Source organism: Vicia villosa, unplaced genomic scaffold (genome assembly GCF_029867415.1).
Source record: "Vicia villosa cultivar HV-30 ecotype Madison, WI unplaced genomic scaffold, Vvil1.0 ctg.000505F_1_1, whole genome shotgun sequence".
Lineage (NCBI taxonomy): Eukaryota > Viridiplantae > Streptophyta > Magnoliopsida > Fabales > Fabaceae > Vicia > Vicia villosa.
In genome coordinates this window covers 226,971-249,644 of record NW_026705240.1, presented here as the reverse complement: position 1 = coordinate 249,644, position 22,674 = coordinate 226,971, and the positions used below count along the sequence as shown (strand labels likewise).

Here is a 22,674-nt window from a genome sequence, read left to right as displayed (position 1 = left end):
GTTTCATCCTAAGTCAACGAGGAATTGAAGTAGATCCTGACAAAGTAAAAGCAATACAATATATGCCATCACCAAAGAATAAAAAAGAAGTTTGTGGGTTCCTTGGGAGATTGGATTACATAGCCAGGTTCATCTCTCATCTTACAGCTACTTGTGAAGCCATCATTAAATTGATGCGCAAGAATTAAGATATCTGTTGGGATGGTAATTGCCAAGAAGTCTTTGAAAAGATCAAATAGTACCTTCATGAGCCACTAATTCTCACGCCTTCAGTTCCTAGGAGACCACTCATTAGGTATCTAACAGTGCTTGAGGGATCCATGGGGTGTGTTCTTGAAAAACATGATAATATTGGACGTAAAGAGCACGTTATTTATTACTTGAGCAAAAAGTTTAGTGATTGTGAATCAAGGTATTCACTACTTGAGAAAACTTGTTGCGCTCTTGCGTGGTTCGCTCGACATTTGAGGCAGTATATGTTGACACACTCAACGCTTTTGATATCTAAGATGATCCAATAGAATAAATCTTCGAGAAACCAGCGCATACAGGTAGACTAGCTCGATGGCAGATGCTTCTATCTGAGTATGACATCCAATATGTTACAAAAAATCTATCAAAGGTAGCATCCTAGCAGAACACCTTGCTCATCAGCCATTGGAAGAGTATCAGTCAATGAAGTTTAACTTCCCATATAACGATGTTATGAAATTGGATGATGTTGAAGGGACCGAACCAGGGGAGCGATGGATTCTCACATTCGATGGTGCATCAAATGCTATAGGTTATGGCATTGGGGCAATTTTGACTTCTCCACGTAAAACTCACATTCCTTTCTCAACCAGGATATGCTTTGGTTGCACGAACAATGTCGCAGAATACGAAGCTTGTGTAATGGGCCTCAAAGCAGCCATTGATTTGAAGATCAAAATCCTTGAAGTCTATGGGTATTCTGCCTAAGTCATACATCAGATATGTGCTCAAACCTCTACAAGGGAATATGATGTCTTTTGCAACTCAAACTAGGTTAAGGTTGAAGGTGAAGAAAACACTAGAAAGGGGGGTTTGAATAGGGTTTTCACTCTTTGACAGTTTCTCGCTTCTTAACATTATTATGTTAATTGATGTTTTGTAAGAACAATGCGTAAGCATAAACAATAAAGCATAAGAGTAAAGAACACACGATATATCTTGGTTCACTTGAGAAAACCTCAAGCTAATCCAGTTCACCCTTCAGAGGTGATTTTGCCTTGAGCACAAGGACCATATCCACTATAACCAAACTGATTACAATTGCACGGGCAACAGCCCGTGACTAACATTGCACAGACAACCCTGTGACTAACAACCTTGCACGGGAAACAGCCGATGACTAACACCCAATGACATGTTCAGTGATTTGAGTTAACAGATATAACATTCATTGTCTTATGCACAAACCACTGTTTGGGACTAACATCCTTGCACAAGAAACCCCTGTGACTGACTAACAATGAAATATTCAGTGATCTAGTCCACAGATATAACATTTATTGACCCCTTTGGATTCCTGACCTTCACTCGGTCTTCTAAGAGGATTTCCCACAATGACTGCAGCCACTGTCTTCTCGAGCTTCTGACCTTCACTCGGTCTCTCAAGGTACAATCAAACAATTGTTTGTAGGAGTGTTTGACTACAATAAAGTGCTTCTACACAAGCAAGAGTAAACTCAATTAAGTACAATAGAAGATCCTAATACACATTAAGAATATTACATTGTATTGTAGCTTGATGGGTGTTTTTCTTTTCTTCAAGTAGCTTCTTACAGACAATAGCCTAAAGCTCTTGAACTTCTAACGTCCTCTTCTTCATAAACTTCTGATAGCTTGGTTGAACTTAATAAACATCAGAAGGAAGAACGTCTTCATCTTGGATCTTCTGAGAACATTTCAGATAACAGCCTATGTTCTCTTTTCTTCAATGATCATCTTAAATCGATAATCATATTGTGGATTTCTTTTTGATACGGATCTATGATCATCTTGTAGCTAACAACATGATGCAAAATCCATACGGAGGCAATTGTTACAGTGGTTGATGGTTTGGTTGTGTTCTAGTGACTACCGCACTGATACCAACATCAACAACTTTTCTTTTCAAATCATCTTCATCTTAGATAGCCAAGGGAAATAGACCCATTGAAAAATAGTCATTGAGAACCAGCTGGATATGGATGAAGAGTCGTTACACAATGATCTTGAGTAGTACAGCCAAGTCTATCCTTTTCCATAATTCACGCTGATGGAGAGAGAGAGAGAGAGAGAGAGAGAGAGAGAGTGGTATAAAGCCTTTATGTACTTTGTACTTTATCATCGCTAACGGTAACATTTGTCTTCTCAACTTCAGAGGCTTATGATGGTATATATTGAAAGCATGAGTGAAAGAGAGATATCATCTCATGATCAGGTTTTCAGTCTTGAGAATTTGTCCACTTCAGAACCTTGTCGTTGAAGTTGCAGCCCTTATCTTGAGAACTCATTCTTCAGAGCTTCAAGTCTTCAGAGTCTTTAGAACCGCGTCTTCATAGTTTTCAGCACTTGGTCTTCAGAATTATTTGTTATTAGAAACCAAATCTTCAGAACTTCAATCTTTGGAACCTTCAGTCTTCAGAATCTTCAGCACTTGTTCCTTTAGAAGATTATACGTTCAGAATCTCCACTGGCTTCCGAATCACAATCACTTCTTAGAACAAAATCTATAGGATCATTGCAACAGCAATATCACATGTCTAAGATCTTTCTAATTGTGATCAGATACACAAGCATACTTGCTTCTCCAAAATGTTTGAGACTTGTGTTACACATAGTAACTCGCATTTGATGTTTAGTATTCATCTTAATGGTGTCTGTTTAATCTGATAACTTTGATGAACACACATCAGAACACAAATAGTTCTTTTCACAAATACTCCATTGTTATTGTAATACGGTGAACTGACTTTTTATAATCGAAATGCCGCGGTTAAGCAAGAGTCGCCACCGACTTTTATTTTATCCAAATATTAGAAAGGCTAAAAGAACAGGAAAAAACCTTTAAAAGAAATTTTGAGTTCGGGGGGTAATTTATGCAAAGGGAAGGTGTAAGGCACCCTTTGCATTCATGGTTTTCCATGGGCTCTTAATTGCTTTGCTCGTTTTTGAAAAGAAAGGTAGAAGAAGAAATATGGACTTTAGCTCGTAAATGAGCGTAGCCATTTTGAAGATTTATGAGAAAGAATATGAGAAAACAGTTTTAGCCAGAGCAAGGCAATTAGGAGCAATTACCTTAAACTTAGATGATAGGTTTCTTTTAGCCTTTCAGGATGAAAGGGTCTATCCATGCCATGAGAGGGCAGGAAGCCTTTCATTTGGATGTAAACGGGTCATCGCATTATCGTTCGCCATAAGACTGACCCATGCCATAGAGAGGCAGGTAGTCTAAGGGAAGGATCAGAATAGCCTTTTTGTAGGCAACCAGAGGATACCTCAACCTTTCGTAGGCAACTTTCGAGGGTCGAAGTCATATTCGTGTACTGACAGCAGCATCATTTTAGGGACTTATGACTTTTATTTGTATCGAGGCAACAGAGTTGAGGTATCCTCGAATTCGAGGGACATGGCTATTCTGCAAAAAACACAAGGCAACAAGGCAACAGGCAACAGAGAGGTTACCCCAAAAGTGTGCGTGGGTGCAACAATCATGTGATTATATTCAGTTATATTATCTTGTAATTAAGTGATTCTAAGTTAATTACAATCTTGCACTCCCTACAATTACTAACCACAATAATTAACAATAATAATGGGGGAAGGGAAATTGTAACCAGCGGAGGAGAGGGGAATTGAAACCAGCGGGATAAAAATAAAGCAAAAGGTTTAACACAAGTAATAATTGAGGACAGGGTTTAGGGTTACCGATACTCGAAGCTTTGGCAATTGGCAAACCCTGAAAAGGTGGAAAAAATAGAAACCAAAAAGGGGTGAGTGCATTATCAATTCAATGGCAGGTACGGTTAACCCTAACCAAAATAAAAAATAAAAAAAGAAAATAAAAAAAGGAAAATAAATATAGAAACTTAGCTTTGATTTGATCTGATATGGTTTGTAGTCGAAGCTAGCCTCGGGGTTAACCCTGAAAAATTGGCAAAGCAAAGACAGAAAAAAGATGTGAGTGTAGGCGGAGTTCATTATATCTGAAGGTAAACCCTAATGTTAAATAACAAATATTTAAATAAGTGTTAAATCGGGACTTAGCTTCGTAATGGGCGTGGCGCATAATCGGAAGGTATCTGAAAATAAACCCTGAAAAGGACACAAGAAAACATTTTTTCAGTGTATGGCTAATTCTCGTAAACCCTGATTAGGGCACAAGTTAACCCTAGTTAATAGAATAATAAATTAATTGAAATAATACCAAAGTTACGGAGAAAAATCGAGAGTTCGAATCAATATACCAACTAAATAATTATTGGATGTAATCCTAATTATTTAATTGATAAAAAGGTTTATTTGAAAATAATATTGAATAATAATAATAATAATAATAATAATAATAATAATAATAATAATAATAATAATAATAATAATAATAATAATAATAATAAAATAATTATGAATAAAATTGTGAAAACTCAAACTTTCGATAAAATAAATAATTATAATATGTTACAAAATAACTTATTAAAATAAAACTATAATAATAATTATGATAGAAACAAAAAGAAAATAAGAAAATAGAATGTGATTAAAATAAACAAAATAAGAAAAAGAATTAAAAAAAACAAACTCAGCTTTTATCCAGTGTGACGCCTTAGTGGAGGTGCATGATGGGCACTCGCGCTGTGGGACGTTGGATTTGAAGTGGGCGATGATCTGGCGGTGGATGAAGTAAGGTGCATTGTGATCTTGTCCATTGGTGTTGCATTGAATGTGGAATATGTGATTTGTGAAAAAAATAGGCGGACCCAAGGATCGATCCCAAGTCCTTAGCCTTGCATATACGCTTCTTGCCAATTAAGCTGTTGTGGTTAGTTGACATGAAAATGAAACAACAACTATATAATGTAAATTAAGCTACAAAATTTGAAAAAAAACGCGCCCAGTCCTTCATCTCTTTCATTGGGATTTTCTGAAACACAAAAACTTCCAGCCATGGTTTTATGTCGTGGCTTTAGCCTTCCACTCTCAAAACCTGCGATTTAACATCAAACCACAACAAGTAATAACCTAAATTGACTAAAAAACAACTTCCGAACATGATGAGAACATTCGTTTTGGCCAATTCGGCCTCTATTCAGAAACCCTAAACTGAAGCTTATGAAACCTATCCATGGTGGTTCCTTGATTATGCAACGAAACTTAAATTAAAGTATCCAGAAACATTGTAAACATGAAGGTAAACACAAATACACAGTTAAATCATGCTTATAGTTGATGGAATTGCGAAATCAAAGATAAGAAAAATCACACCAACCGTGGGTGCGTGGGACGTGATTCTGGATGCTATAGGCTTGGGAATTGGTCTGGATCGCTTCAACACCTCTCAAGGATTGTGTTTTGATGATCAAAAGCTCTTGAATCTTCCTGCAATTGTGAAACCGATTTTGACTTCCTTATGGAAATTTGAGGCTTTTTGAGTGAGTTCCTCTGGCCACTAATCCTTGTCCATCCTCCTCTTGCATCAGAATGAATTAGGTACTTATATGTGATGAGATTAGGGCAACAAAAACTCACAAAATCTTCTTGAAAGGATCCTTGGATCTTTGATTGGAAACTTGATCTCAATATTACCAATTATGGCTAATTTCAATCTTTTGCCTTCAATTCCCCTCTTGCACGAATTTGGCCTCCAATGACACCTATTTTGGTGATTGATTTTAATTGAAACCAAAATAATCCAATCTTTTCTATTTTCTTTCCAAAATATTTGATTAAATATATTTTTTAATAACTAAAAATTCATATAAAATCAAATAATCATCAATAATTCAAGGAATTTTAATTGGATATCTTTGATGACTTGGGGAACAATATTGGGCCAAAAAAGATTGGGTCTCTTTGCAATAAAATCCATTTTGAAGCCTTTTACTTCACATTTTTCCTTTCAAAATTTCCCAACTTTGACAAAGCATATCTCCCTCAATTTTTTTAGGTATGGAATAGTTCTAGGACTTTTTAGAAACCTTAGAGAGTCCTCTAACCATTGTCTTTGGTCTCATATCAAAATTCTTTTCCATGCTCTTTATATGTCCTTTTGAAAAAAGTGACTTTTTGTTGACTTTTGAAAAGGACCTATAATGTTTTGGTCCATATCTCCCAAATGAAGCATTTTTAGACTTGGCATGTGAGAGACAAAGTTGTAGAGAATTCAATTTCCTTCAAATTGAGCTTTGGATGGGAAATTTCTGACGTTCCATGTGGAAGTTATGGCTGGTCAAAGTTCACTTGACTTTCTCCTATACAAACCCTAATTTAGAAACTTTTTGATTTGTTGATTTTTGATCTTTCCTTGATGAACCATGATCAATTCTTGATCAAATGGTGAATGATACTTCACTATGAGGATCTTGCCAAAAAATTAGGAGTTTTGACTTTACTTTGACCACAGTTGACTTTTAGGTTAACCTAGTCGACTATTGACTTTCTGAACAATTGAGTGACCAATTCTTTGAGATGAGACTTGATACTTGTCATGGAGATGATGTGATATATATTGAGCCATATGAGATGCCTTGGAGTCATTGATTTATTGATTTTCCTTTGAATAAGCCAAACCCTAATTCTCTGATCTTTGCTTAGGAGAGTGTGTATTTGAATTTGAATAGGAGAAATAGTATGGGCAAATTTTGGGGTATGACAGCTATCATCAAAACACAGAGACGTATTGCAGAACCAACTCTTGTTCTTACAAAGGTGACTGTCATGACTTGCTACCTACATAGAAAAACAACATTTGGATGCCCTAACGCTCCTTTGGGATGTTTTCTTATCATTGTAAAGTCATGTTTCGTTTTTAGCTCGTGCTCTTCCTTTTCTTTCGAACACTTGTTCGTGTTAACCCTCTCTAATACTCGTCTGTATCTTCCTTCAATACACGTCCGTATTGATTTCTAAACACTCGTTTATGTTAATCTTTCTTTTGATAGTCATTCGTATCATCCCAAACACTCGTCTTTGTTGATTTTTCTTTTAATCTTTCTTTTGTGATACTCATCTATATCATCCAACACTTGTCCATGTTAATTCTTTGTCCTTGATACCTGTTCGTATCTTCTTTCGATACTCGTCTGTATTTACTTCTAAACCCTCGTCCATGTTAATCTTTCCTTGATACCCGTCCGTATAAAAAGGCACTCGCCCTTTCTCTTTTTCTCATCCCTCTCTTATTTCTTTCTCTTCCTTCTTATTGTTTCCTCTATTTTTTTGAAAATACTCTTGCAATATTCATCATCATCATGGCTCCCAAAAGGATGTGCACATCTTAAAGTTCTTTGTTTTCTACTTACTTCTTAGAGTTCTTTTTATCTCAAGCAAAAGAGGATCGGTTCAACAAATATTATGCAAGAAAAAAGATTCTTCCTTCCTATCACTTGGAAGAAAATATTTTAAAATATTGTGAGTTTTTGAAGTTGTTTGATGAAACCTTGTTAACGAGGTTAAACTAGACATTAGTAACGCCCCAAATTTTCGATTAATTTATTTAGTTGAATTTTAAATGCCTTATTTGACTTTATTTTAGTGTTGGAATTTTTATATGAATTATATGGTATTTTTTGGGATTTACTAGATTTTTAATTAATTAGAAAAATAGGAGAGTGGAATTTGGGTGGAAAATAGGAATAATGAAAATATGGGGTAAAGTGGTGAAAAATAAAGGTAAGTTGAGACCAAGGTAAAATAATTAGAAATAAGGAATATGTTAATATTAATAAGAAGGGTTAGTGGAGCCTTTGAGTTATCAATACATGAAATTGGAGGAAATTAGGAGAAAGAGTAAATTGTAAGAAGATGCAAAATAAGGGTTTGAGAGATAGGAAGAAACCATAACCAAAGCTTGGATCTTTGCTGGAAATTGAGGTAAGGGGGATTACTCTAATATTTGTGTCAAATGCATGAAGGATAGAGAGCAATATTCACCCTCCTCTAAGTTTTCTATGTTTTTCTCCATTGTTGATACTTAATGTGGTTGAGAAAGATTTATATGAAACTTAATTCATATGTTGTGATAAATATGATTTTGTATGCTCATTTTCATATTGATTTTTGTATGTCTTTGTATGTGCCATTTGATTGGGTTGTTATTTATGTTTGGGGTTTTGGTGTTATGAACATAAACTTAGATTCATGTAAAATTGATGGATTAAGTCTATAGTTAGTGAATATGTGAGGTATTAATCATGGTATGATATGCATGGGTTGTTTTCTAGACGATTTGGGTGATCGCGGGTCAAAATTGGAGCTTTGAATGAGCTCTCATGGGAGAAATCATGTTTCTGGTTTTCTATACAACAGTGACAGGCTGACTGTCATGCATTCGAGGAAGCTGACGGACGTTAGTCGAATGATGGGCTGCCCGTCATGGTCCCCAAGAAGGATTTTATTACTGGTCATCACCTAGGCGAAGGGCTTGTGAGGGAGAGGGATGGTGGATAGGATGATGATTGTCACCCTAATGATCGGTTGACCGTCGTGGACGTCGTTGGCCGATTTTGGGCAGTCGATTCAGTTTTCGATGTTGTTTTTCGTGCACGACTGATGTTTTAATGCCATTTTGATGTGTTTCACGAGTTTATTTGTTGTGAAAAAATATTATATGAGTAAATTATATTTGAAATGTGTGTATAACTATATGATGAGTTATAATTATATGTTATTGATGGTTAGATGTGTAGTTCGAAATGAGAATTATTGTGATTTTCTTGATTGGTATTGTGTACGGTTCAAAGTGGAATCAGTGTTGTCGTTGCACATGTATGTTGTGGTTATATGTTATGCATCAGTGTTGAGAAGTAATGAGTCGTTGGTTCCAAATAAGAGATCAGTGATGAGTTTGGGTTCGAAGAGGAACCGAGTTCAAAGAGGGACCGCAATGAGTGGATGACTGTTAGTAACATAACTCTAATGTCCACAAAATGGTACCACATCCATTTGAGTCAATATTTTGTTCGCATTGCATACATAATCGCATTGTGATTATTTTATTGTTGAGAATAAAGTGTGTGTGATTGATTATTGTGTTGAATAATGCTACCTTTTCTATCTTTTGCACCGCTAACATATTTGAGTGTATTATCACCCCTGTTTCCTTTGTTTGTGGTGTCTAGACTCTCTTAGGGTACAAATAATCAGGTATAGGAGTAGCTTCCATATGAGCTGGAGGATGGCATAGAATACTTCTTCATTTATTTATTGATTTCGAGTTACGTTTAGATTTTACTAGTTGCTCTGATATGTAACACTGGGGACGGGTTGATTTGTTACATTTTACGTTTCAGAAATGTTTTGATGTTATTTTATAAAGTATTGAAGTTGAGAACAATAAATAATTTATTCAAACTATTTGAAGTTTATTCTGATGCTATTCCTTAAGTATGATGTCGTTGAAGATGTATGTTGAGCATGTGTAACACCTTTGTATGAAAATTATATCTCTATCTTTTATAATAAAGAGTCGGGGTTTTAAGGTGTTACAACATCTATGCAGAAAAGTTTCTAGATTTTGTGAGAACTCTGTATCTCAACTATGTTGTGGGGATCCTTACCATTAATGAAGTCTTTAAATTTTGATTTTAGTCTTTCTATCTTTTTCTTCTTGAATAAAGTCTTTAAATGTTGAATTTAATTTGGTTTTAGTCTCTAAAGTTAAAATACGCATGAACATCCATAGGTTTCCTGCAGATTTTAACTTTAAGGATTAAAACCAAAAGAATTTTAACATTAAAAGATTATTTCTAAAATAAAAACGATACATGAGTGAAAGAATTTTTAATCAATATATGATATACTAAGATATTACAATAACTTAATATTAGAGTAATAATACAGCAATGTAATATATATATATATATATATATATATATATATATATATATATATATATATATATATATATATATATATATATATATATATATATATATATATATATATATATATATATATATGCGCATGAAAACGAAATTTATATTTTAAAAAATGTTCATAAACCTTTCCCATCTGGATTGAGCTGCAGGAAATGGGCTAATAGAATTTCAGTACTCTATGAGTTAGATTATACTATTTTTTTCAAAATTCTTACTATAGATAAACGAAAAAAATGACCACATGAGTTTCTAACCAAATGGCTTTTCATCATATCCAATATTTGTTTGTTCTCTTAATGTCCACATTTCTCACAATTCAATCTCATGAAGAACTAACTCCTGATTTTTACAATGAAGTTTGTCCTCAAGCATTGCCAATCATTCACTCAATTGTTTTCCAAAAACTTAACTCTAAACCACGCATGGGAGCACATTTACTCCGCTTGCATTTCCATGACTGTTTTGTCAATGTAAAATATCACATACATATTCATTTACATATTATTATTATTCATAGAACTATCTTAAATGTTTATGATTGCAAATTTGCAATACTATAACTATAGGGTTGTGATGGATCGGTTCTGCTCGACGACACTCCTAACTTCATAGGTGAAAAGAATGCAGTCTCAAATATTGATTCTCTTAAAGGCTATATGTTGGTTGATGTAATGAAAGCGGCCGTTGACAAAGCTTGCAATCGTCCGGTTGTATCATGTGCAGATATATTAGCCATTGCAGCTCGCGATTCCGTCTCCATTGTAAGAATCATAGATGCAATGCAACTATAAACCTTTCTCTATAACTAGTTCAATATCTTTCAAGTGATTATTTATTATGTTTTATAGTTGGGAGGTCGAAGCTATTGGTACGATGTGCCACTAGGAAGAAGAGATGCAAGAAATGCTATAAAGAAAGATGCGGACTTTTATCTTCCTTCACAACTTTTCAATTTCTCTCAACTTCTCTCTAATTTCGAGCTTCAAGGCCTAAACCTTAAAGATCTCGTAGCACTTTCCGGTGCTCACACAATTGGAATGGCAAAATGTTCTAGTTTTAAGGAAAGGATTTACAATGACACAAACAGGGATCACGATTTCGCAGTTTCCATGCAAGAAAATTGTCCTATAAAGGGCGGTGACGAAAATTTTGAAGCATTTGATCATGTCACTCCTAATAAGTTTGATAATTCATATTACAAAAACTTGATTGATAAGAAAGGTTTACTACATTCTGATCAAGAACTCTTTAAAGGTGATGATGGTAGTGAAAGTGATAGATTGGTGAGACTTTATAGTAGAAATCCACATGCTTTTGCTAGAGATTTTAAAGCTTCCATGATTAAGATGGGTAATATAAAGCCTCTTACCGGAATCTTCGGAGAGATTAGAACAGATTGTAGCAAAGTCAACTCATATTTACAAGGTTTAAATGAGTGATTAAGGTTTATGTATTGATTATGTGTTCTTGTTCAAAATCTAGAGAAGTTTGATAAGAAACTCAAGAATCTTAATATTTATAAATAATAATTACTCACTATTTTATGATTCAAGTTTTTTTGCTTTATTAGGACCTACAATTTTGATGTTATTATTGTTTAAATATTTGGGGCCGCACAATGTATGCAGAGACTAATCCCGCGAGATAATTGAGATCTTATATAATCTTGGACAAACAAATTTTTGAAGATCATCCATCTTTTCTAAGTTCTACCTTCTCATGATTTGTGGTTATTAACATCATCACACTCCAAAGCATAAGAAAATACATCTCAAACACAATGAGATTGAGAGGAAAAAAGATTTAAAAAAAGGATTATGCTATACTAACCTAACGGAACCTACTGATTCAATCAATTGATCAGTGAACCAGCACGTCTACGCTTCAGTTATTTGAGCTATTCGAACGATTTTTCATCCTTGTTCTAACCATTTCGCCGGTTCAATGTCTGGTTTGGTTTTCAAAACACTTTGTACAAGATCATATGCGTCGGTACATTAGGATGCCAAGAGTGGAAACATCTTGTGACCTATGAATGCCTTCTTATAAACATTATATCCATTTCTATAGTGCTCAAGTGAAAAGCATAATTGTCTTATCGCCTCGCGTTTCTCTTCAGCTCCTTCTATTATCTCAATCTTTTGCCTCTCAATCTCATCTTCTAGTTCCTGTTCTTTTGATTCTAGTTCGACCACATGTCTATTTGCCTTTTCAATCTGCTTGACTCTTGAATTCATCTCTTCTTTGAGTAAACCAACTTCTTCATTGAGATTATCTCTCTCTAATATTAAACCTCCAAGTCTCGCATTAAGATCTTTGATATTATCCTTTCTTTCGTAAATCTCTCGCCTCAACATCTCAATTTCATCTCGGAGTCTCTCTTCCATGTGATTATGTTGTTCCAACAATTTACACACTTCAGTCTTTAATTGTGATTTTTCAAACAAATTTTTCTGTTCCGTCTCGGACAAAACGGCTTTTAAATCCTTGATCTCATTTTCTCTTTCTGATAGACTTGTTTTCAACTTTGCAACCCTTTCTTGAAGCTCTATGTTATCTCTCTTGTCAGAATTGAACTTAGTTTTCCATGTAGCAGTTTCCTTGTGAGCCAAGTTAAGTTGATCCTGCAATTGTTCATGTCTCTCATTTGCCAATTTAAGCTCATCTTCAAAGAATTTGAGTTCCCTTTTCATCTTAAGATCATCTTCGGTTGATGTTGATATTTCGTTAGTACCGATGGCGCAAAAGTCCATTTCGGATCGGTCTTGACACGGTCTGGAACAAGTATCATCGTCCTGATGAACCGATGATTCTATTGACTTATTTTTTTCAACCTCGATCTCAAGTTTATGAATTTTCTCTTGTGAAAGCCTCAACTTTTCATTCACAATCTTCAACTCTTGTTCATATGCATTGATTTTGACACCATCTTCACTATGTTCTTGTTCTTGTTGTTCATATACTAAAATCTTGTCTTGCGCCTCACGCAACTCGATTTCCAATTCAATTACCCTTTTAGTCATGCCATTATCACTTGCATTCCCAAAGAAACCCGAATAACTATAGAAAGACGAAGCATCATCGTATTCATCATCGCTATCTGACAAAGTAGAACATGCATCGCCATCTTTTTGACATGACGAATCATAACCATTATTATTTCCGCCAGAACCGAGAAAGAAATCGAACCCTGGAGCGCGTGTGCCCGATATTCTACGTACCATTTTCCTAGGTGAAGGAGAAGGCCAAGAAGAAGAAGGTGGTTCGGAACCGTTATCAGAAACACCGCCCGAGGCTTGAGATTGAAGATCAGAAGGTATGTTTTTCCACAAATCACCCGCAGCAGGCTCGTAACGTTCGACTAATGATCGATAACCGCGGTAAAACTCTTCCACGAGGGAAATCAATTCTGGTCTCTTTTGGTAATACATTTCAGCTTTCTGTGCAAATGAATCTCCATTGTCTTCAATTAGTTTCATCATTTGTCGAACATTTCGATCCATTTCGGATGTTAGAGATCTTTTTGCTGATTTCTTGTGAGTCATTGTGATGGAAAAAAAAATGATTACGATGGCATGTAAAAGTTTGTTAGAGATTAACCACCTTCCCTAACTGTTTGAGAAAATGGTTAATCCTTTTCTTTCAATGAATGTAGAAGGAAGAATGAAACAAGATTTTGTTAATATGATGATACAAACATTAATTTGTTTTTACCTGTTTTAACTTTTCCTTGTTTAGAATAACCTTTTTAAAAGGAGCTACAAATATTGTTATAACAACATAATAAAAATACACGACATTTTAAAATATTCTTACATTGCCAATTTTATTTGATATATATAATTTTACAGTGTTATATAAACCTATCATACTGTTATTATATAGATTTTAAAAACATTTTAAAAATAATTACACAATGTAAAGTGTGGCAAGTATTATACTATAAATAACAGTTTTAGGCTCATTAAACAAAGATTAAGACTATTTTCAACATTGTAATAAACTTTCAATATATCAAAATTTGATTATATAACATGGTATGAGGTATCATAATCTCGTTTAAGATCCGTTGAGACATTCTATTATCGGACCATCTATAATTTATATCCACTTACCAGACCCAATATTGATGGACGTGAGAGGGAATGTTAAGAGTCTGATAATATATGACCTAAATATATGTTTATAAATGAAAGCAATCCTAACTTTATAAGTTGGTCTTGTAGGGATGAGGCACAACTCAAATTCTAATATAGTATCGTAGAACTCCCAATGTTTGTGACTCGCTTCCCCTAATGACCGTGTGGTCTGCGATGGCAAGATGATTTTGCTTGATCCATATAGCAGTACATTACTGTTCCAATGTCAAATTTTATTAGTCCTCTCGCAGTCTTGTTAGAACTAGTTGTCGATTGCCTTTGAACGGCAACCAAAACTTTCAGTATTGTGTTTGTTTTCTTGTTGACAACAGAAGTCGGCATGATTGATGATAGAGGCATGTTGAAATTTTCTTGTGGATTCGCGTGTGATGGTTGAGTGTCTCGGACCAATAAAGAAGTCGCCGACCAATAAAGAATTCTCCGACAAAGAAATGCCTTGGATCTGCAAAGGAGATGAAGGAAAAATCGTAATCATCAATGGTGATGGTAGGGGCGGATGTTCCCTAATGTGATAGTGGTACAGTTATCTTTCCTTTGTTCACCATTTTAGATGTTGATTGTGTGTTGAAATCATTGAAGATCATTCTCATAGACAACCACAATGATCTTGAGAAGACTAATGTGATTATCAAAATAGGCAGTGAACTTGTATTAGAAAATGAACTTTAGTATATCTTGCACATCAAGGCAGTGAACTTTAGTATAATATAAAATTGTTCGTGCTGCTGCTATGTTTTAAAATAACTGATTTCCCTCATCTTTAGAGTATATCAATGGCCAAGATATTCCACATTAGTTCCACTCTTTTTTAAGATAAGGATCCTAATCTCACTTGCACATTCTTTTAGAGTGAGATTAGTAACTATACAATATGTTCTGAGCATATCAATGGTGTACAATACGTAAATCAAATCAAATTTAAGATAAATTGAACTTTTATAATCAACAAGATAATACAAAATCATTTTTAATTTATATGAAATTTGATAAATAAAAGTTGATGTAGTCGTTGTAATTCAGAAAAATTTTGACTATACAATTGATAAATCAATAAGTTTCATTAGGATTTTCTTTGCTTTGGATGAGCGGAACCCCATCGTTCCTCCAAACTATTCTGTCTTCACATAAAGCCTCTACCACCTCAACATATAATCGGTGTTCCTAAATTTCAAAATCAAAACAAGGAATTGTTAACCCGTATTCATCTCGTGAAAATCAAAATGCTAAATTATTAGTATTTCTGTTGCATAAACTGTCATTACCTCTCTTAAAACCCTAGCAGACAAGTCTTCTGCAGTATCGTTAGCAAGCACCGGGACAACACGCTGGGCAAGGATACGCCCTGTATCGTAGTGTTCATCCACATAATGAATTGTAGGACCTGAAAATCTAACAAAGACAATGATGCAAATATAAGTAGTAAGGAAAAAGCATAAAAATGTTTTCTAAAAACAAGAATACTTATGTTGAGAGAGAAGTGTACCTTGCGCCAGAAGCAATTACTGCTTTATGTACCTTCATACCATAGTGGCCCTTGCCTCCAAAAGCTGGAAGAAGTGATGGATGAATGTTAAATATCGACTTTTCATAAGCTCGGATCAGTTCCACTGGTATAAGTTTGAGGTATCCAGCTAAAAGAATAAAATCAACCTCCAACCTCCTGTTGAAAAAATGTACCATGTGTTATAGAACTATTCTGATGTGGAACAGAAAATTGGTGATGTGCCGATGAAAGTCACGTATCAGACACATTAAATACTAACAGTTAAATGCAATTGCAGAAAATGAAATAAAGACGCATCTAACCTTAGTGTATCAACAAGGTCATTAGGACATAATCCTTCGGATTCTTCCTTTGCTTTAGGGAACAATATAACTGGTATATCATTATTTCTTGCGTACTCAGCACCTCCACACTCTGGTATCAAAACAAAAGAAAACTTTAGTAAAACTAAAGATTCAAAGTAAATCAAAATAGTGTCAATATGTGTGTAGTCAATAGCGGCGTGGCGGTCCTATACTTTATTTTAGATGTCCGCCACCGGCCGCATCCAATTTGAAGCAAACAAACATTTGCGATAAGGAAGCACGGGCTAGGATAGTTCAATTTATGGGGTGGTTTTATAAGTGTGGAATCCTCTTCAGTGTGTTTCGCGACAAATCCTTCAAGCCAATGATTGACTCAGCAAGAATCACGCTTTTTACCACTAAGTGGGGAAGGGACATTCTACTCATGCCATCCTTTTGGAATGATGTGGCCTACAGTCTTTAGGTCGGGGACCTCTTGTGCACGTCCTAAGGCTTGTTGATAATGAGAAACAACCTGCTATGGGTTACATTTGTGAGGCTATGGATAGGGCCAAGGAAACCCTGATGAAATCTTCCAATAACAATGAAGACAAGTACAAAGATATTTCTGCCATCATTGATAAAAGATGGCAATGCCTTCATCAACCATTGTATGCAGTTGGTGATTACCTTAATCACCAGTTTTACTATGGTGACGGAAGTTTTGAAGGGAATGATGATATCAATGATGTGCTTATTAATTGTATTGAGAAGCTAAGTGCTACAATTGAAGAAGATAAAAAGCTACTGCTGAACTAGCATATTATAAGAGGTGTGAAGGACTCTTTAACTTGAAGGCTGCAATAAGAAATAGAACTGCTATGGCTCCTGGTAAAAAAAGTGCTTCGTTTCGATAACTTTAATTAGGTTTCATGACCCGAAGCAATATAGCTACATCTTATCTATCTTCTTAATAACAAGCAAAAAAGCAGGAAAGCTAGCCAAGACCACAATTAGAGGATCCCTATCGTTAACACATTACGGAGACTTTACGGCATCGTACCGCAATTGCGATGAGAACCTCAATCACGTGTACAGACCATTTTAACCACTATAAAAATGGCATCAATATGCCTCAACACAAAGCCCTTATCTGCTTAAGATTTGAAGAAAAAATTGACATTCGAAGCCTCTCACAACTGTGTATGTCAAGCACAAACGAAAGCAAAGGGATAGTTAGATGGACAATTACCGCTTTTATTCGTAACCAATACAATGATATCTCCATGAACCGATCCCCTTTTGGCTGCCTCGTGAATCGCTTTGAAGTTAGACCCTCCACCCGACACAAACACAGCCAACTTTTTCCTTCTCCCCGTGACCTGAGCTCTCTCCTCATACCCCTTGTTTGGATCTGCAATATCCCTACTATTGCTACACCAAACTTTCCTCCTAGAGCTATAACATCCGCCTTTTTTTGCAATGTTGATAGAGTAACAATCTCCACTCAAAGCCTCGAAATTCTGGGACTGAAGAGAAGGGTATGAAGAAGAAAGTAAAGAAGGGAACTTCAAAGAGCAAATTTGCTTTCCAATTGGAGCTGATGGTGTGTGTGATAATTTTGAAGAAAACCCAGAAACAATATGTTGAATTTCCATGGAAATTTTGGTTAGATAAAAAAAAATTAAAAAAAAAAAAAGACGCTTTGTCAACTTTCAAAAGATGCTGAACAAAATAACTCCCATCAATTTGTAGCTGTTACAAGAGAAAAACATAAAATCAGTTGTCAAAAAACCACACAAGTAATATACAACTAAACTAATAACAAGAATACTTCATTTTTCTTCAAAATCAGTTGTTAGATAAGCTCATTTTGTAATCACATTTTATAAATAACTGCAAAATAATTGATTCTCAATGAACTAGTGAGCTAGTGTGCAAGTCTCATTTTCTCAAACAATAAAAACATCAAGGCATCAATGATACAAATTTTCAGCTTAAGCAGAAAACCGCAACAATAAATCAAAGTAATGGGTTACTTACAAACTTGAAAGTGAGTTTCCGGATAGAAGGGCCGTGTGAGCACACTCATGAACCTGTGCATAAATAGATATATTGAAACAGAGAAGACATTGTCGCCGAGAGGCGGCGAGATGACGAGGAAGCGAGACGGAGTGGAGTTGAACGGCTATATGGAGAGGCCGTTAGACGGAGAGGCAAAATACGGCGAGAAGGTTGAGTTTCGAAGGAGGGGTTGAATTTTAGAAGGTTTTTTATTTTGAGTGTTAATATATGAAATATGAAATCGAAAAATATATTTAACTATTACAGCAATGCTATATTTACACTTGATTTACGACACCGTATTGCATACACCGTAACATTAATGCTTCATTTTGGTATGGCACAAGTTTCAAAGCATGTAAAAATAATAAAATATAAGAAAAAGTAGAATGTATAGTATATAAATACGGTGTCAATGTAAAAATGAGTGTAAATATATCATTTCTCTAACTATTAATAGATAGTATTAAAATTAGGGTAATGATAGTATATATAAAAGAAATTGAAAATTGTGCATTGGTTTTATTAAAAATTGATAATTAATTTTTTTTATTGTTTTTTTTAATACAAACGTTTTAAGATATAGGTTAGCATTATCCTTAAAATATTTTCAGTAAAATGTGTTTTTTCACTTTATGAAGTGCATTTCACACTCATGAACATCCAAAGATCTCAATTTTACCTAAAGATTAGGGATGGCAAAACATAAATGTCACTATTCCCGCAAAAAATTGAGATGGACTTTGTCGAGAGCCAGAGCAAATTCACAGATATTGCATCTTGTAAATTTAAAATTTGCAACAGAGCTTTGTTATATTTGTGTAGAATTATAATTATTTTTTCTTTTTAAGTGTACGTTTCTTTCAACTTTGCTGGGCCGCATAAATGGCTAGGTTAAAATTTACTATTTCTTTCAACTTTGCTGGGCCGCATAAATGGCTAGGTTAAAATTTACTAATAAGATGTCAATTTGTATCGTAATGGAAATCTCCGTCAAGATTATCTCTTAAAGCAAAATGCTTTTATGAATACCGTCATTTGCTGTAAACGGCCACAACAAAATATTAACGGCCACACTAACACTTTTATAGCTTAAAAGAGACTGATTTTAAAAGGTAAAAGATAATATTTCAAAAGTCAAACATATTAGACTGCAAGATACATTTGACCTAGATTTTAATACTAAACGATAATGTTCTAAATAAAATTAAAATGATTTTTAAAAAATTGCAACTCATTCATTCTCATCCCCTTTTAAAACAACATAATGAATAATTTGTTTCAATCTAAAATAATCGACAATAGAGTGAAAATGCAGTTCCACCTGTTTTAAAATATCAAATAGAGGCTAAGTGAGTGGTTGGTTTGGCGTTTAAGGATGCACACTCGTCATGCAGTCATTTCAAGGAAGCTACAGACCATAGGCTAAACTCAAAGAACCATCAACATATATATCGAAAACATGCCAAAAATGTACTGGAACGAACTCAACTCAAATAGGGTGTACATCATGTGTAGGTCAAACAAAAGTTGGGAGATGGTTCATTCTCCTTAGTTTACACATATAGATTTCAAAAATGAAGGGGAAAAAAAGACAATCAAGTCCCCCCTGCAGTTCTACGGCCAACACGAGCAACAAAACCAGCCTTGATCGGTGCAACTGATCTTCCTGAACCACACTGCAAAACCAACAAATATAATTATAAGATATACGACATTCAAAAATACAAGATATTTGTTGAGTTTAACTTATAAATTTGAGGGCAAGCAGTGTATGATCAAAGCCTAAAAGAGATAAAAAAGAGAGGAATTTGGCACATGGAAATTTCACCTTTTCACACCGGAGAAAGAACAAACGGTTTTCCTTAGAAAGTATTGTGTCGGGACTTTTGCATCCAAGGCAAATGACATATTCATCTATAAAAAAACAGAATATAGGTCAATTTTTACAACCATAGGCATAATAGTTCCTATACAGCAATTCGATATACAGAGGATACTTACTGACGTATCGACGCAAAATTCCTTCAAAATTCTTTGGTGCAAACCTTCCCTTGACAACTAATCTCTGCTGTCCATCTAGAGAACCACTTGTACCCAATTCCGCAAGCAAGAAAGCCATGACATGATCTGGCTGCCGATGCATCCTGAAAGACCATGGGTAGCAAGACATAAACAAAAGGAGAGTAAGGAAGACAAAGTTTTGAAGCAATATTAGAAAAAATGCAAGTGGTATATTATACATGTATAGCCAATAGGTAAATAACAAATCAACATACGTTTTGCAAAGGTCCATAAAATTCACAAAAACAGTTTTCTTTGTGCCCTCACGGAGCACTTGTGGAGGCCTCATGACAGTCCTCCGCCTGTCTCCAGCAAGTTCGGGATTATTCTCACGTAGAATATTAAACACTCTGCCCAAAAGCTGCACAGAAAAACATGAGAATGCAGAGGGGTGAAACAAGATCCAACCGAAATTATGACGTCAGAAGAAAATGCAAAAAATTACAACCGGTCAGGAGCAGAAGTACCGAAAGTAAAAGTGCTTAAGGTAATATATCATGAAGCCATTTTTGGAGAACCCATACCAATACTAAAACAATGATTCGATAATCTAGATATTCTATATAACATCTTACATCATACAAAAAAGACACCCGTTAATCCAACAAGGATAAAGCACCCTTGAAAGAAGAATCCATATAATCAGACATATATTTGAGAACGTGGATATGTAGATCATCCCAAAAAAGATGACGTGCAAAAGGTAATTAAAAACAAATGTTTGAAAACAACAACACGCGCCCAATAAAATTAATATGGCGACATAAAAGTTGAGATCCATATGAACCACTATCCTAATATTTTATACCTCCTCGTATTGATAATCACGATCACTCCCTTCCCAAGGGTAACGAGGTTGCAAGGAAACAGCCTCTTGGCCATCTTCTTCAGCGTGATCTGAGGAAAGAATTTAGAAAATCTTAAGCATTCAATTAACTTCCCTTAAGACGTTATATAAAATTTGTGTTCAAGAGACGACTTACCATCCAAATCTTCATTTATAGCATCAGTACTCTCTTCAATTAAGTTACTGATTTCAACCTACAAACAACAATTAAAAAGACATTGTGAAATTGCTTCCAACGAAAAAACATTGCAACATCAAATGCATAACAGCTTATGACATTGAAGGAGTGAAAAAAAATACATTGTTTGTCAATGTAACCATATAACATTTCAAATGACTTACAGGCTTCTTTTTCTTCTTTTTTGCACCAGCTAATGTACTATCAAACCCCTCAGAAACTGCAATTGGAAAGCTAATTAGCATCATTCATTCGTTCATTCACAGGCACAATAACATGAATCAGACAATAGCATTGAAGACAGAACAAATGCTATTTCAATTTCAATACCTGACAGATTTTCTGTCTTCTCAGCCAACTTATCTACTGAATCATCATCAAGATCTACAACTGCAGGTTTCTTTTTCTTCTTCTTTTTAGTAGGATCAAATGGTGCAATCTGCAATCAACAAAATTAAGCCATTCAAAAAGTTAGCACAATTTAAACAAACCGAAGAGCCAACTAGGAATACGGCATACTCAGAAATAGCAATTCACATAATTTAACTTAAAAACTAAAATTTTTTAAACAGCCTCATAACCAAACACATGAAACATTCATAGGAATACAAATGCATAAAATGAAAATACTAAAATCAAGTGAGGAAACTTACATCAGGAACCTCCTCCTTCACATCAATTTGTGCTTCATCTGCCATGATGGTAGCTGAAACCTAAATAAAACGAAACTAATCAATAACAGTAACAGTAACAATAACAATAACATTTGAAAAAAGATAATGATAAAATCAAAAACCCTAAAAGAGAACCAAAACGGTTAATTGGCCAATACTAATCAAAATGGAAACTTTTCAATCTTGAAATCTTAGGGTTAAGCTATACGTGATGAGAATACAGAATCAGTAATTAAAACGATAGAAAAAAAACATAAACATTGCACGAAACACACACCAAACTGGGTAATCAAATACGGAGAAATTGAATTGAAAGGAAAAAAGACCGATTAGGACATTGAGAGAGAAATAGGGCATACGAGTTCAGCGGTTGAAGGAGAGAGCGAGAGCGAAATCTGGTGTTTGCTGTTGTTATCAACCACTGTGTCTGCTGCTATTGGAACGAAATCAAAAACCCTTTTCTGCTCTTTCGGAGACGGTGCGTTTCATTTGATATCTGCACCTACTATTTATTTGAAAACTTATACCTAAAGGCCCGTTAAAAATATATTAACAAAAAAGCCCCATATTGGAAAACTCAAAATATGAATAATTTTGTAAATTTACAAATTTTATGGGTATTAAGAAAAATAGTTGAAACTTGTAACAATATATTTGTAAAAAATTGTAAGCCAATTTTCCATAAATATCATTACAGTTAATGATATAATAGAGTAGGGAAAAGAATTTCGTGTAAACTATAAACTAGTGTTTTAAAAATCGGACCGGACCGGCCGGTCGGACCGGTCCAACCGGGAAT

General features: G+C 34.8%; 4 protein-coding genes across 4 annotated transcripts; 1 reads left to right on the top strand and 3 right to left on the bottom strand.

The window, feature by feature from the left end:
- The first annotated feature begins 10,338 nt into the window (after positions 1-10,338).
- Positions 10,339-11,639, top strand: LOC131629052 (peroxidase RIP1-like). The gene is made up of 3 exons (XM_058899849.1): positions 10,339-10,570; positions 10,667-10,861; positions 10,949-11,639. The coding sequence occupies exons 1-3, from the start codon at positions 10,358-10,360 to the stop codon at positions 11,537-11,539; spliced, it is 999 nt and encodes a 332-aa protein (XP_058755832.1). The 5' UTR covers positions 10,339-10,357; the 3' UTR covers positions 11,540-11,639.
- Positions 11,640-11,798: 159 nt separating this feature from the next.
- On the bottom strand, positions 11,799-13,774 carry LOC131629051 (protein NETWORKED 4A-like). Its single transcript, XM_058899848.1, has one exon. The coding sequence runs from the start codon at positions 13,643-13,645 to the stop codon at positions 12,098-12,100; it is 1,548 nt and encodes a 515-aa protein (XP_058755831.1). The 5' UTR covers positions 13,646-13,774; the 3' UTR covers positions 11,799-12,097.
- Positions 13,775-15,237: 1,463 nt separating this feature from the next.
- On the bottom strand, positions 15,238-18,317 carry LOC131629050 (phosphoribosylglycinamide formyltransferase, chloroplastic-like). The gene is made up of 6 exons (XM_058899847.1): positions 18,092-18,317; positions 17,301-17,803; positions 16,067-16,178; positions 15,744-15,920; positions 15,523-15,649; positions 15,238-15,421 (listed from the first exon to the last, which is right to left on the bottom strand). Exons 2-6 carry the CDS (start codon positions 17,704-17,706, stop codon positions 15,308-15,310), a joined length of 936 nt encoding a protein of 311 aa, XP_058755830.1. The 5' UTR covers positions 17,707-17,803; positions 18,092-18,317; the 3' UTR covers positions 15,238-15,307.
- Positions 18,318-19,538: 1,221 nt separating this feature from the next.
- Positions 19,539-22,380, bottom strand: LOC131629049 (eukaryotic translation initiation factor 2 subunit beta-like). The gene is made up of 10 exons (XM_058899846.1): positions 22,235-22,380; positions 21,855-21,914; positions 21,532-21,640; positions 21,366-21,421; positions 21,160-21,217; positions 20,985-21,073; positions 20,392-20,537; positions 20,117-20,259; positions 19,944-20,029; positions 19,539-19,791 (listed from the first exon to the last, which is right to left on the bottom strand). Exons 2-10 carry the CDS (start codon positions 21,897-21,899, stop codon positions 19,711-19,713), a joined length of 813 nt encoding a protein of 270 aa, XP_058755829.1. The 5' UTR covers positions 21,900-21,914; positions 22,235-22,380; the 3' UTR covers positions 19,539-19,710.
- Positions 22,381-22,674: the final 294 nt, after the last annotated feature.

Bases quoted from the DNA above. Each gene is read 5' to 3' on its own strand.
- LOC131629050 (XM_058899847.1), bottom strand. From the start codon at position 17,706: ATGGAAATTCAACATATTGTTTCTGGGTTTTCTTCAAAATTATCACAC. The intron at 15,921-16,066 runs GTTAGATGCGTC...TTTTTTCAACAG, and splicing joins GACCTTGTTGATACACTAAG to GAGGTTGGAGGTTGATTTTA. The intron at 15,422-15,522 runs GTAATGACAGTT...TTTGAAATTTAG, and splicing joins CTGCTAGGGTTTTAAGAGAG to GAACACCGATTATATGTTGA.
- LOC131629051 (XM_058899848.1), bottom strand. From the start codon at position 13,645: ATGACTCACAAGAAATCAGCAAAAAGATCTCTAACATCCGAAATGGAT.
- LOC131629052 (XM_058899849.1), top strand. From the start codon at position 10,358: ATGGCTTTTCATCATATCCAATATTTGTTTGTTCTCTTAATGTCCACA. The intron at 10,571-10,666 runs GTAAAATATCAC...CTATAACTATAG, and splicing joins TCCATGACTGTTTTGTCAAT to GGTTGTGATGGATCGGTTCT. The intron at 10,862-10,948 runs GTAAGAATCATA...TATGTTTTATAG, and splicing joins CTCGCGATTCCGTCTCCATT to TTGGGAGGTCGAAGCTATTG.
- LOC131629049 (XM_058899846.1), bottom strand. From the start codon at position 21,899: ATGGCAGATGAAGCACAAATTGATGTGAAGGAGGAGGTTCCTGAT. The intron at 20,538-20,984 runs GTATAAAATATT...TTTTCTGTGCAG, and splicing joins GTGATTATCAATACGAGGAG to CTTTTGGGCAGAGTGTTTAA. The intron at 20,260-20,391 runs GTATGTTGATTT...ATGGTCTTTCAG, and splicing joins TTTATGGACCTTTGCAAAAC to GATGCATCGGCAGCCAGATC.